At 41.6% G+C, this 15,513-nt stretch overlaps 1 protein-coding gene and 1 long non-coding RNA gene across 2 annotated transcripts; both read right to left on the bottom strand.

The window, feature by feature from the left end:
- Positions 1–6,913: 6,913 nt before the first annotated feature.
- On the bottom strand, positions 6,914–8,481 carry LOC109762330 (uncharacterized). Its single transcript, XR_012183824.1, has 2 exons — positions 8,338–8,481; positions 6,914–7,836 (listed from the first exon to the last, which is right to left on the bottom strand). It is a non-coding gene; the product is annotated as an uncharacterized lncRNA (long non-coding RNA).
- Positions 8,482–9,265: 784 nt separating this feature from the next.
- On the bottom strand, positions 9,266–13,333 carry LOC109762347 (GPN-loop GTPase 3). Its single transcript, XM_020321189.4, has 9 exons — positions 13,023–13,333; positions 12,497–12,605; positions 12,336–12,417; positions 11,396–11,481; positions 11,003–11,106; positions 10,788–10,918; positions 10,606–10,699; positions 10,296–10,351; positions 9,266–9,727 (listed from the first exon to the last, which is right to left on the bottom strand). The coding sequence occupies exons 1-9, from the start codon at positions 13,065–13,067 to the stop codon at positions 9,631–9,633; spliced, it is 804 nt and encodes a 267-aa protein (XP_020176778.1). The 5' UTR covers positions 13,068–13,333; the 3' UTR covers positions 9,266–9,630.
- Between the last annotated feature and the right edge of the window lie 2,180 nt (positions 13,334–15,513).

Genomic DNA, 15,513 nt, shown 5'->3' with positions numbered 1-15,513 from the left:
AGAAAAGAGTCTTGATGACCCACAAGTATAGGGGATCTATCATAGTCCTTTCCATAAGTAAGAGTGTCGAACCCAACGAGGAGCAGAAGGAAATGATAAGCGGTTTTCAGCAAGGTATTCTCTGCAAGCACTGAAATTATCGGTAACAGATAGTTTTGTGATAAGGTAATTTGTAACGGGTAACAAGTAATGAAAGTAAACAAGGTGCAGCAAGATGGCCCAACCCTTTTTGTAGCAAAGGACAAGCCCGGACAAACTCTTATATAGAGAAAAGCGCTCCCGAGGACACATGGGAATTATCGTCAAGCTAGTTTTCATCACGCTCATATTATTCGCGTTCGTTACTTTGTTAATTTGGTATGTGGGTGGACCGGTTCTTGGATACTGGCCTTTCTTGGACAAGCATCCAACTTATGACTAACCCCTATTGCAAGCATCCGCAACTACAAAAGAATTATTAAGGTAAACCTAACCATAGCATGAAACATGTGGATCCAAATCAGCCCCTCACGAAGCAACGCATAAACTAGGGTTTAAGCTTCTGTCACTCTAGCAACCCATCATCTACTTATTACTTCCCAATGCCTTCCTCTAGGCCCAAACAATGGTGAACTGTCATGTAGTCGACGTTCACATAACACCACTAGAGGAAAGACAACATACATCTCATCAAAATATCGAACGAATACCAAATTCACATGACTACTTATAGCAAGACTTCTCCCATGTCCTCAGGAACAAACGTAACTACTCACAAATCATATTCATGTTCATAATAAGAGGGGTATTAATATGCATAAAGGATCTAAACATATGATCTTCCACCAAATAAACCAACTAGCATCAACTACAAGGAGTAATCAACACTACTAGCAACCCGCAGGTACCAATCTGAGGCTTTGAGACAAAGATTGGATACAAGAGATGAACTAGGGTTTGAGAGGATATGGTGCTGGTGAAGATGTTGATGAAGATTGACCCCCTCCCGATGAGAGGATCGTTGGTGATGACGATGAAGATGATTTCCCCCTCCCGGAGGGAAGTTTCCCCAGCAGAACAGCTCTGCTGGAGCCCTAGATTGGTTCCGCCAAGGTTCCGCCTCGTGGCGGCGGAGTTTCTTCTTGAAAGCTTGCTTATCATTTTTTTTCCAGGGTAAAAGACTTCATATAGCATAAGATGGGCACCGGAGGCCTGCCAGGGGGCCCACGAGGCAGGGGGGCGCGCCCCCACCCTCGTGGCCAGGGTGTGGGCCCCCTCTGGTGGATTCTTTCGCCAGTATTTTTTATTAATTCCAAAAATAACTTCCGTGACGTTTCAGGACTTTTGGAGCTATGCAGAATAGGTCTCTAATATTTGCTCCTTTTCCAGCCCAGAATTCCAGCTACCGGCATTCTCCCTCTTCATGTAAACCTTGTAAAATAAGAGAGAATAGGCATAAGTGTTGTGACATAACGTGTAATAACAGCCCATAATGCAATAAATATTGATATAAAAGCATGATGCAAAATGGACGTATCATGCGGCAGCTCGAACCCTAGTCAGGCCCCACATGTGCGAGCGCCTTCACCGTCATTGGAGTATTGCGCCGCCGGCGCTCTCGCCCGTGCTATCCAGGCCACTCCGACTGGTAGCCATCAATGGGCTTCATCATTTGGGGGTGTTGAGTAAGATTTCTTCCTCGTTTCCTTTCGAATTTAGGGTTAGGGTTAGGGTTCTTAAACAAATTGGGGATTTTTATGCCAGATGTCTTATTTGAGATTGGTAAGGATCATATAAATTAGATAGTTAAATTATGTCTGTGAATTACTATGATTAATCTGTAGTGGAGCCTATCCCTTGATGTATGTGCATAAATTTGGATGAACAGATGGTGATTGCTTCTGTCTTGTGCATAAATTAGATCATCTAGAATAATTGTGTAGTAATTATGAACAGCTGTTGATTCCTTTGTCTTGTGCACTGAATCAATAGTTGACTTAAGTTAAAAATGTGTGGACAGTATGTATGCACTGTTAACACTGCCATGGGCAAACTTCAGTTAAAAATTCAGTTAGACACACTGTATAGTTAATACTGACATATCCCATTGTTCAGTTAAAAATTCAGTTAATACTGACATGTGTTCAGTTAAAAATTCAGTTAACACTTAAGTATATTGTAGCTCAACCTATGTTATTGGAATGTTTAACCAATGCATTATTTCTTTGTTTTGTAGTTTGTGTGATGATATTTGGGAAATTAGACTCCACTTTCATGACAGAGATAATTTGGAAAGGACCATGTGTGTTTCAGACATTACATTTCTGAATCTTATAGCACTCATGGAGATAGCAGGGTATGGAGAGAATGATTACATGTATTCTGTCAGGGATACTGGGTTGGGCATAGCAGGTTTGCAAGAGATTTCTGATGATGACCAGGTTGATGAGATGTTAGACCACATTGCCAACAGAGATCAAACCATAGTTAACTTGACTGTAGTCAGGGGTAGTGACCCCAGACCTGGAGATTTAAACATAGGTTATGTGTGTGAGCAGCAAGTTCCTATATGCATTGTTGGAGAGAGGAATGTTTATGAGGTCAGTGATAAAGGTGTTATGTATAAGTCACCATCAAAGAAAGTTGCACAAGTAGTAGATGAGCAAGAGCCAGAACCAATTCAGTTTTACTCCACACAACAGAGCACAGATCTGATTATGCACAATGCAGGAGATGTTGATATGGATGAAGGCAATGCAGGAGATGTTGATTTGGAACAAGAGGAGCTAGAAAGAAGTATGGAGCTTCAGAGGAGGAATAAAATTGAAAGGTTTAAGAAGCACAAGAAGAGTGCTGAGAGGGTGCAAGCACTTAAAAGAAAGCTACCTATTCTTTTTACTGAAGATGACTCTGACTTGGAGGCAGATGAGGATTTCATGGCTACGATGGCTGAGATGAGGAGGCAGAGAGAGGACCCACTTTTACACTTTGAAGGTGACACTGATGTTGAAGAACCTTATGAGCTAGAAGAAGAGGAAGTGCAAGATGAACATGCAGAGCAAGAGGAACATGGAGAGGATGAGGAACATGGAGAGCAAGAGGAACATGGAGAGGAATTTGAAGATGAGCTGGTACCACATGGGCAAAAGAGGAAGAAATTAAGAGTAAGAAAGGGGCCAACCACAAGATCACATTCAAGTTTAGAGCAACAGTTTGAGGATGTTTGGGTACCATCTTCTGATGAGGATCCAGATCCTGGTGATTTCAAGGAAGAGGAAGATGATGGGGCTGTAGCACTACAATTTGTGCTTGGCAGTAGGAGTAGGGCCAAGAAACAAAAACCAAGGATATGGTATTCTGAGGATAGAGAGAGCCCTGAGCTGCAGTTTGTTAAGAAGCTCTGTTTTGATAATGTGTACCAATTTAGAAGGGCACTTCTCACATTTCACATAGCACAGAACAGAAACTATGAGTTTCATAGGAATTGTAATGACAGAATTATAGCAGTGCACCCATGAAGACTGCCCTTTCTACATTGCATCTTCTGTGCTGTCAAATGAGAGAACTTTCTGCATTAGGAAAACTAATCTGGTGCACACATGTCCAACTGTAGCAGAGACCACCAAGGTGACTACAAAGTGGGTTACACATGAGGTTCTAGAAGCAATAAGAACAGACCTGAACACATCAATTAGTACAATAATGCAAAATCTGAAGAGCAAGTATGGAGTTGAGATCAACACTCATATGGCCTATAGGGCTAAGAACAAAGCTATTAAGATAGTGCAAGGAGATCAAAGGGGGCAATATACTAGGATCGGGGATTACTTGCAGGCTGTGCTAGACACAAATCCAGGTAGTAGGTGCATTGTCACTACTAAGTTCTTAAAAGATCATCCAAGCAAGAATCCAAGGTTCCATGGGTTGTTCATTTGTTTGAATGCTTGCAAGGAAGGATTTCTGAATGGATGCAGACCATTCATAGGTTATTACTGAACTTTGTTATACCTAGCATGTGTTCATAGATGCTTTATTTCTTACTTGTGTTGTCTTCCATTGCAGGTGTGGATGGATGCTTCATCAAGCTATCTACTGGCCAACAAATTTTAGCTGCCACAGGAAGGGATGGGAATAACAACATATACCACATTGCTTTTGCAGTTGTGGACAAAGAAGACACAAAGAGTTGGACTTGGTTTCTGCCAGAACTAAAGATAGCAATTGGTGGAGAATTAGGGAGATTTGGTTATTACGCCATAATCTCTGACACACAGAAGGTAATTGCAAACTGATAGCTTAGATGTAGTTCATAATTATTGTTCATATGCATTGCTTAGTTGTTTCTTGCTCATATATTTACTTGGATGTAGTTGTGATGTTGGTCATTTTTTCAAACAAGGCCTTCTAAATGTTGTGCATCATGTATTCCCCAATTGCCCACATAGATTCTACCTTAGACACATCTATCAAAACTTTCAGACTGCTGGTTTTAGGGGGTCAGAGTTAAAGAAGTACATGGATAAGTCTAGTTACTCTTATACTGAACATGGGCATGTAGCTGCAATGGATGCTCTTAAGCAAGAGTGCAAGGCTGCTTGGTCTTGGCTTAATAAAGTTCCTAGACATGCTTGGGCTAGATATGCCATGGACTTCAATTGTAAAACTGACTTAGTGGTCAACAATACTAGTGAGGTTTTTAACAATATGATATTAGATGTGAGGGGTAAACCAATAAAGACCATGGTAGATGGAATCAGGACTAAGTTGATGGTTAGGTTCAATGGAAATAGGACTAAGACAGAGGTAGCAAAGTGGGATATATGCCCAACATATGCTGAGTTGCTTGAAGAGGCAAAGAAACAATCTAGGAACTGTCAAGCACTGATGGCTGGGCCAAATATCTACCAAGTGACAAGCAATGAAAAAACTTATTCAGTTAACTTGCATCATAGGACATGTGGTTGCAGAAAATGGGATATGACTACAATGCCATGTAAGCATGCAATAGCAGCTATTGCCAAAGCCAAACTGAGGCCTGAAGACTTTGTTCATGAGTTCTTCAAAAAGTCTATGTATCTGGGAGCATATAGCCCAATCATATTTCCTGTACCTGGACCTGATCTCTGGCCCAAGACCAAAACTAGAGACATAGAACCTCCAGTGTTCAAGGATAAGCCAGGGAAGCAGCAAACCAAGAGGAGAAAGAGCCAGTTTGAGCCACCAGAACCTAAAGATACATCTAGGATGGCATCAATTACATGCAACAATTGCAATCTTGTGGGTCACAGATACACATCATGCCATAAGACCCTAAAGCCAAGTCTAGCAATGAGAAAGAACAAACATGAGGTTAGTACTTGCTGCCATTCTTTTTGTTTTTTACAGTGGTATATATTAACTAGCTAGCATGTTTAATTGCAGAGTAACATGGCAGAGGAGGGTAGCACACAGGGAAGCACTGCAGGAACCAGGGCACCACCAAGGGCATCTTCATCAACTGCTCCAGCAGCAAGGCCATCTTCATCAACTGCTCCAGCAAGAAGGCCATCTTCCTCGGCAGCTCCAGCAGCAAGGCCATCTTCCTCAGCAGCTCCAGCAGCAAGGCCATCTTCCTCAACTGCTCCAGCAGCCAGGGGATCTTCCTCAACTGCAACCAGGAGAGCTTCAACATCTGCAACCAGGAGAGCTTCAACAGCTGCAACTGCCACAACAGCACCCTTCTTGCCACCAAGACAGAGAAACAAACCAAGCAGGCTGAAGGACTATTTCTATGCTTCAGGGAACTAATGGCAAACGTTGTTGATGATGTGATCTGGCTTTTATGTTATGGTACTTTAAGCAAACTTCTTATGGAGGTCTGATGTTATTAGCAAGAAACATCATGTCATGATCTTGCTGTTATGGTACTTCAAGCACTGCCAGCAACTGTTGTGTTGTTATCATGATATTATCTTGCTTTTATGAACTATAAGCACTTCTATTAGATGCACTGTTATGATGATTCCAATTTATGTCTTGCTGTGATGATTCCAATTTGTGTCTTGCTATGATGGTTATCATGATATTATCTTACTATGATATTTTGCTGATATTCCTGTCTTGTTATGATGATCAATGAGGGTTGGGTCACCCTAGGGTCATTTTGTTGATAAGTCGATGAAATGAGGCTTGGGGTCACCCTAGGGTCATTTTGTCGATAAGTCGATGAAATGAGGCTTGGGGTCACCCTAGGGTCATTTTGTCGATTCATCGATGAAATGAGGCTTGGGGTCACCCTAGGGTCATTTTGTCGATAAGTCGATGAAATGAGGCTTGGGGTCACCTAGGGTCATTTTGTCGATTCATCGATGAAATGAGGCTTGGGGTCACCCTAGGGTCATTTTGTCGATAAGTCGATGAAATGAGGCTTGGGGTCACCCTAGGGTCATTTTGTCGATAAGTCGATGAAATGAGGCTTAGGGTCACCCTAGGGTCATTTTGTCGATTCATCGATGAAATGAGGGTTGGGGTCACCCTAGGGTCATTTTGTCGATAAGTCGATGAAATGAGGCTTGGGGTCACCCTAGGGTCATTTTGTCGATTCATCGATGAAATGAGGGTTGGGGTCACCCTAGGGTCATTTTGTCGATAAGTCGATGAAATGAGGCTTGGGGTCACCCTAGGGTCATTTTGTCGATAAGTCGATGTAATGAGGCTTGGGGTCACCCTAGGGTCGTTTTGTCGATTCATCAATGAAATGAGGCTTGGGGTCACCCTAGGGTCATTTTGTCTATAAGTCGATCAAATGAGGCTTGGTAGCCCCAAATATCTTATATCAAATTCTACTAAGCACATACACCAGATAACATCAAAGTGCACTCACATTCATAAAGGTTCATCAAGGTTGGATCCAACACCTGATCTCACAAAATACATACATAAAGGTTCAGAAATAGATACTAAAGTACTTAATAGATGATTATCATCTAGATTACAACACTGCTGGATCCAACACCATAGATCACAAATTCATCACTGAAGTATTTGGGTCACAAATTCATACTAAAGTATTGGATAGAAGATTATCATCTAGAAACTGATAGATGATTATCATATTAGAAGGCACCCTACTCATCTAATATGGCCTTCACACCCTGAAGCTTCAACTTTATCTTTTTCTCAGACTTTCCAAGCTCAGAAATGTGATACTGCAGTTTAAGCCTCTCTTCTGTCAGCCTCTCCTTCTCCTTCAAATGATTAAACTTCAAGTTCCTAATCACATTGGCTTGAGCACCTGTGAGGTTCTTCAGAGTTTCATAGTTTTGAAGCATCTTCTTCTCCTCCTCCTCTGTCTTTGACAGCTCTACCTTCAAGTTCCCCACTATAGTTTCAAGCTCAACAATCTTCACATCAACATATTCCTTCTGGTCCTTTTGATTGTTTAACTCCACACCCCTCTGCTGCTGGGCATCCAAGAGAGAATTCACATCAGCATACAAACTGGCATAGTTCTCCTGTAGTTTCTTCTTCTCCTCCTCTTTCTTTGACAGCTGCCTTCAAGTTGCCAACTACAGTTTCTAGCTCAGCAATCTTCACTTCAAGATATTGCTTTTGCTCCTTTTGATTGGTTAACTCCACACCCCTCTGCTGCTGGGCATCCAAAAGAGCATTCACATCAGCATACAAACTGTCATAGTTCTCCTGTAGTTTCTTCTTCTCTTCTGTCAGGTTGTGAATTGCAAAGGAACTCTCTAGATTGTCATTGGTCCTAGCTGACTTAATCTCCTCATACATATCCCATAGCTTGGCCAATGCCTTCTCCGTTGAGTTTGGCCATTCAAAATCAATCCATTGAACTACTCCACAGTTTATGCCTTCCTGTATTATAAACAATAAAAGAATAAATAATTATCTAAGCGAGTAGGATGAGGACCACTATTAACTGCCATACTCCATCGTATTTTCAAGACCATCAAACCAACAGGTTCAGGTATCTCATATGTGCACTGTTAAACAGACAAATAAACAAGTCACTAAGCGCTGACAGGTTCCTTACCATACAGCACACAAATAAACAATGCCCACTGGTAAACAAGTCATTAAGCACTGACCATAATAAACAATGACTACCATCCACTAATGAGAACACACTCCAACACAGTGGCTAAAGCAAATTAAACAAAGACAAAGCACTTAACAAAGCTTAACAACTTGATAAACAAAGGAGTAAGCACTGGCCACAATAAACAATGTGTACAATCCACTAATGACAAGGCATGTCAAAACAAGCTAAACAAAGACCAAGCTAAAGAAATCTTAACAGCTTGATAAACAAAGCATTAAGCAAATAGCTTCCTTTACACAGGATGTGAATCATACCTTCTTAGCACATCCAAGAAACCTCCTGCCCGTGTGCATCCCTTCAAATGCAACAAAACGCTCGGCCGGCTCACCGTGTTCACACAAAACATTCACATCTACGTTAGTGCCATTGAAATTTGGATCGTGCATCATAGCTGGAAGCTGCGGGAGCAAGCAAAGAGAAGGCTAGGTTCAGATCGAGCTCAGTGACAAAATCCCCAATTCACTAACCCTAACCCTAGCTCTAGCTATCGAACCAACTGACCTTGATGATGCCATCGCACGAGGAGATGTTCAGGACTGAATCCTCACTGGTCTCGTCACTCCACGACACCATGGCACCGGCGAGCAGCAGAACGGCGGTCGGCGGTGTGGCGGCGCCGGGGGAGAAGAACAGAGTGAGGAGAGGGCGAGGCAGAGGCGAGAGTGTGAGGAGAGAGCTGGATCGATCCAGTTTTTACTCACACGGCGGAGCAGGAGCGGCCGTCACGCCGTTAGACGGCGTCAGCTCGCGGCCGTGACGCCACGTAGACGAAACAGGGCCCCACCTGTCATAATAGTGCTTAAAATGCCCCAACAGAAGGTTTGGTGTTTTCTGCAAATGATTAGGCGCGAAATCAATGCTTTCTACAACAAAATCGTAGAACAGTCTTTTCTGCAACCCTAGGCTTCAATGTGGTGGTTTTTTGCAATTCACTCGAAGCAAAGAAACAAAGTGAAGTTGGAAAATCTGCCTGGTTTTCGGGCGGGTGCTGGTGAGCTTGTAAACTGGGATGTCGTATGCATGCATTAACGTAGGTTCAGCGAAGACGGAGATGTAGCGTATGCTTTCACTCTGTCCATTCAAACTTTAAAAGGCATTTTGCACAGTAAGACTTCATGTGTGTAGGGGCAGCCATTGATTGCAATGCGATGCTAAACAAGGAACAACCTTGCAAGGAAGAGCTATACAATCTGACAGACTTTCCATAACCTAGCGCCCGACCAGAATTCACGGTGTTGTGTTCAGAAAGAAAGGAGCAGAGTTGGTGCATTAGCGCATACACTATTTTAGGTAGGTATTACCGCTCATGTCTGATGCGGTTCAAGAGCTCCGGAAGAGGATGATGGTTTGTTTACACAAGCAATTGCTAGTCAACCACACGCATAAGAAAGAAGGTGACCCACACACTCTTCGCAGATGCATTATGTCTTGTTTTTTCGACCAATGATTGATTGAAACAGATACTACCATGTGCGGTGAATTCCTCCTCCCATGGACCCATTCTACATGATACTGGCTAATTTGTTGCTTCTGCTTGATCAAAATGGTTAATCATCCTCCTCGGGAATGAAGTCCCTAACCTTCACATCGGCGTCTTCCCCGTACTGGATGCAGTTGTCGATGTTTGACAGCACATACTGAATGCTGCAAAAGCAAGGATGGTCAGGGATACGAAAAAACACAACCAGGTAGATAAATCTTCCATGGAAATAACTGGAAATTTAATATCAGCACGGCAAATGGAAGCGCTACACTTCAACGTTGCTCAAGCGTTTTGTTTCACTGCAGCACTGCACTTCAAATTAAACCAGCTATAGCACATAAATTTCAACTCAACAATCATCTCAAGGTGGAAATTTTCACACTCAGTATAGTGCTGATTCCATAATTATTACTACTATTTTCCAGAAAGACCAGACAAGTATATGACAGCAAAAAAATGGAACAACAGCACAAAAGTAGTAGAAATTGTCAAGTGTGCTATTATACCACCACCCCACCAGAAATTTGAATCTGGCAAGGAGGGAATGTGTCTTCCAGCTAGATGTTAAAGTTGCATCCACAAGCGTACTAGTAGAAGTAGCATGTCTAAGGATCAGAAGCTCAAAGTGGCAAAGGGCTTCTTCGATCACTTGAGCAGAAAAGAAGGAATGCTTGGCCGTGTAAAGATGGGCTGAGATTTTAATTAAACCAAGAAAACAAACAGGAATACCTGCTCTCCTTCCTCAAATCAAGTGGTATGAAATTCACCATGTTGTAATCATCAACCTACATTATAGTGCTGACATCAATATTGGAGGCAGAGACACAATATTAGAGCAAATTACCTACCAAAACAGGATACATAGCTTTCCTTAAGAAACAATTTTCATCAGAAACATAGCAGTTCAAAGCAAGAGATTCACGACCGGCGATTATGAGTTTATGGCATAACAAAGACATAGTTGACCACAATATATTGACAGTTATAGGGCTTCATAAAGCATGAGATTTTTTATTTAGTTTACAGGTTCAAGACATACCAGTTCAGCTAAAGCCTTGTTTAACTTGTGAAACCGAGGTGCCATCTGCCGATTCAGCTGTGACAGAAGAACCTGTGCCTCAGGGTTCAGATAGCTAAAATAGAAAAACATCATCAGTAAAAAAAGGGCAACCTTTAGATGTTACAGCTAAGTATGGGAGAACAAAATTACAGAGAACATACTCTTCTACATCTTTTTTATTGGAAACCAGGTCCATCTTTGAAAGGATGTTGATATGAGGAAGCTCAAGTTGAATCATAGCAGAAAGAGAAGCCATGCAACCGCTAATGTATTTTGTGACATCACTGACAAACTGTACCGAGAAAAACAAACGGATATCAGTCTTGGGTTTGAGTTCGGTGTTGTTGTAAAGGAAAACTATATTAGTGATTCAAACCTGCGAATCCAAAAGGTACACAGCGCAAACAGTGAAATTTTTCCGTTTCAGATACTCAACAAAGTTATGCAGAACTGGAACATGAGTGAAGAGTTCAATCTGGCCTGCCAAAGCAAGATGTGGACCTTGAGTTAACTGCTTTCATGTAATGTTAAGCAATCTAGGTATCTCAGATTTTTCATAAAATAAGACATGCTACAGAACCACATAAGAGATAGGTAAAGATGGCACCATGTACACACTACACAGTAGTGCATAACTTTAACATAAGAAGTAAAAGGAAATTCATTACGTTAGGCCCATGTAGGTGGTAAGAATAGTAGGTGATATGAAATAGTCCAACTAACTAACAAGATATAATTAGAGTATGCAAACATGCATTAAGAATATTACCTGGACAATCAAACACAAGATAGTCATCATCCAAGTAGTTCTCCAATTGTTCATCCAACCAATCATCCAAATTGTCTTCAAGGTGCCTAAGGGTTTCTTAAGGAAATAACAACTGCCAGCATAAGATCCTAAAATGATACTCCCTCCGTTCACAAATATAAGATGTTCTAGCTTTTGTGAATCGGATGTATATAGACATGTTTTAGTGTGTTTGTTCACTCATTTCACTCCATAAGTAGTCCATACTGAAATATCCAAAACATCTTATATTTGTGAACGAAGGGAGTAGTTTTTATGCCAATAAAGAATATTCACATCCTCTTCGAATTGCATAAAATGAGTTCAGCCACATCCTAGATTACAAACAGAACTCTTGATTCAGTAATAAAATTCACAGCATGGCAATGTCATTCAATCCAAAGTGTGAAAGGCAGCATCCATGCAAATGACTTCAACAAATGGAGCAGCAAACTGAAACTATAACTTAGCGTCATAGTATCTACTATCCAGATAACAAATCATGCAGGTACAGCAAAACTTTTTGCTCCTGGAGCATCAACATGTAACTTTTGCTGGTGAAAACAAAACAGAAGGCGGTTCAGTTCTAGATATAAGAAAGTATATGTGCAAACATCGCACAAAGATGTAATGAAGTATGATCTAGATGATGCACCAGTTCTAACTGCCACAAAAGTAGGTCTTCCAAACTAACACGTAATAAATCTGTGAGCATCAATATACTAGAGGAACAATTGCAGGGATGTGCTATAAGACCAGTTCAGCTCCAGCAGTGAAATGTTTCCCTCCAACCCGCTTATAAGTACCAATACAGAACAGAAATACATTGCAGACGAAATGCCAAAAGGGGCCCCTTCATAACCAAATAGCTTGGAAGACAACAATCAACGACAAATTAACATGCTTTCAAACAACAGGATACTCCATGCAATAGATGAGGCCGCCATTTGGTCCCATCCCAAGCTCCTCCATGACATCATCCAGTGATATGAGCTCTCTAATGTCTACAAAAATACCAAACAGAGGTGAGTAAGAACCCTATGTAAAAAATAAATGTGCACAACAGCGTGCGGGTAGTCTTACCAGTAGATACGGGATAGCTGAAGTGCTCTGCAGCTGGATCCAGGTTGACCATATGAATCCTCCTGCCCACCGTCTCGCAATGTTGATACAGACCAGAGCAGTAGGTCGACTGCATATGATTAACAACTGATAAGAAAACACTGCGTATTTCTCAGCTTCTCCATAACCATACTCTAACCTCCCGTGTGCAACCCACTCCAATCACTCAAATTATTTGGAATAATATACATACAGTATATATAGGTATAGTCACAAATAGCAGATGCACTGAACTGATTCACCCGGGTCCAAACCTGCTACATAATTGGTCTGAAATCACGTCTAAACAGGGACCAAACCACATCAAGCACAGCATAAACTTGGTATTAAAACAAAGCAGGAGTGCAACCATGCAAAATAAGCAGCGGATAAGTAGAACCCTAATTGGTCAGAGCGACGAAGCAACTCGTCCCCAATCAAATTAAAGCTGGAGATTGAGTTAAGTATGGAGCGGAAGAGGGAGCGGGCGGGAATCGGAGACAATCACCTTGCCGCTGCCGGCGGGGCCGATGACGAGCTGCGCGAAACCCATGGTCGGCGTTGGGCTACCCGAAGGAATGGAGAGGAGGGGCGGGGTAGTACAGAGGGGGCTTTGGGGGTGTGGGGGGTCGGGGGGAGCAACTGAGGAAACGGCGGCGACGATGTAGGAGGGGGAGAGGGGGCGGCGGGGAGTACGGTCGGGGACCCGCGACGGGCGACGGCCGTCGAGGCGAGTGGCGGGCTGTCGGCGGCAGGTGAGTGGCGGCGTGACGGCGTGAAGGGAGGAGCGATTCTAGCGCTGACCGCTCACATAGCGGCATATAGCCGCCTCAACGGTAGACTTTAGTAGCCCGGCCTCTGGCACGGCCCACTAACTCAAATTTCAATTATACTTCAATTATAAAAATCGAAATTATTAAATAAATTAAAAAAATAATAAATCGGTTTAAAATAATAAAAAGGTCACATATATGCAAAGAATGTCCATGAAAGTGAAGATAAATGTTCATGTATTTTAAAAATTATTTACGAAGTTGAATATAAGTGTTCATATATTTAAAAATGTAAATATCATACTTAGGAAATGTTCCATCATACAAAAATAAATATTCAAATTTTTAAACCAAATCACACAGTTTGGAATATTTTTTATTTCTATGAGAATAAATGTTCATGTAGTTTTAAAAGCTATTCATGTATTTTCTCACAAGAACATAAAAGACATAAGAAAATATCAACTTGCTAAAATGTCTTATATTATGGGACGGGGGGAATAGAATATAACTTTGTGAGCAAGTGAGCACATATGAGCATAGGTTTGTCGAATATATCAAATATTATTGATCGCTCGTGTGGGCCTTCCCCACTGCACATGACTTGAGGGCACATGAGCACACGACCACAGGTTGTCGAGAGCAACTAATCCACGAGTACCCCTTAAAAATATCAACGAGTACTCCTCCGAGAGGCCCCAGAGGGTCACTTTGGATGGGCTGGGAGAGCGCCACTTGGCGCTCACTTAGCCGCTGGCAAGTGTCGCTCTCTAGGTGCTCCTTTCGAATTATTTTTTTGTTTTTTTACGCGTTTTCGGCTTTTAGATGATTTTTTGGCTTTTCATTTTTCCTTGGCTTCTCTTAGGTTTTGGACCCGAATTTTTTTTTGGAAAAAGTGCGAAACAAATGAGTTTTCTTTTTTCCTTCCGCTAGAGGCGCGGATTTGCTTCGGCGAGAGGCACAATCCTGCTTCTCGAAAAAGGAAAAAAATTGTTTTATATTTTTTCTTCCGCGAGAGGCACGGATTTATTTCTAGTGGAGGCGCGCATTTGCTTCCGCGAGAGGCACGATCGTACCTTTCGGAAAGGAAAAAAACAGTTTTTCTGTTTTTTTTTCTTACGTGAAAGGTGCGGATTTACTTCTCGGGAAAGCATGGATTTGCTTTCGCGAGAGGCTCTCAGAAAGCGAAAATACTCATTTTATTTTTTTCTTCCGCGGTAGATACGGATTTACTTCTCGTGGAGGCATGAATTTGCTTTCGCGAGAGGCACGAAAAAATGCATTTTCTTTTCCTTCTGCGAGAGGAATGAATTTGCTTCTACAAGAGGCACAGTCCTGCATCTACGTAAAGAAAAAAATCACATTTTTCCCTTCCGTGTGAGGCACAGATTTACTTCCGCAAGAGGCGGAGTCATGCCTCTTCGGAAAGGGGAAAACGTGCTTCGGTTCGTTTTTTTGTCCCTTTTTTTATGAAAAAAATCATCGAAACTTATCATCATGGGATCTAGTTTTGATAATCTCGATGCGAGGAATCCGACGATGAAAACGGTTCAAATTTTGGATGCACGGTTTAAGATATAAAACGTTTTGAATAAACTAATCTACGAAAGAAACTCTCAGATTGTGACAAGTCACGCATACAGTGCACCACTTGTCACGATCTGGGGAGGCGGGAGTGATCTGTGCAAAGAGTACGCACTAGGCTGTCGCTTGCTCCTTTCCTATAACCAGGTTGGTCAACGATTGTATCCCAAGTGAGCCAGGGGAAATGCCCTTGTTTCCTGGGTGTATATACATCTGATATGAAAAAGAATAACAAAACAAAATGGTATAAAAAATTAGAATAGACTTGACTTACTTTTGCGTTAGTGTATAATTATTCAGGAATAAAAGACCAGCGTTGACTTCATGAAAAAAAAATAAGTGCTAGTATTATAGGTCACTATTCACATTATTTTGGCTGGAAATTATGTTTTCTAAAAGAGGTCAGTGGGGGGTTTCAATTTGTGGATTTTTTTTACAAGTCCAAAATGGAAGGCCAAGTTTATTTCAAAATTTTAACCTTTATTTAATTACTATTTTTTTTCATATATGATGTATATACAGCCATAGACCAAGCATTTCTGTCCATGAGCACAGGTTGTTCTACGTGTGCAACTGGTTGTACTAGTTTTTCCTAAAACCCCTAAAAAAGCACTACTTTTCCCTAAAAAGAAAAAAAAACAA

Source organism: Aegilops tauschii, chromosome 1 (assembly GCF_002575655.3).
Source record: "Aegilops tauschii subsp. strangulata cultivar AL8/78 chromosome 1, Aet v6.0, whole genome shotgun sequence".
In the NCBI taxonomy this organism is placed as follows: domain Eukaryota; kingdom Viridiplantae; phylum Streptophyta; class Magnoliopsida; order Poales; family Poaceae; genus Aegilops; species Aegilops tauschii.
This window is presented reverse-complemented; position numbering and strand designations above follow the sequence as displayed.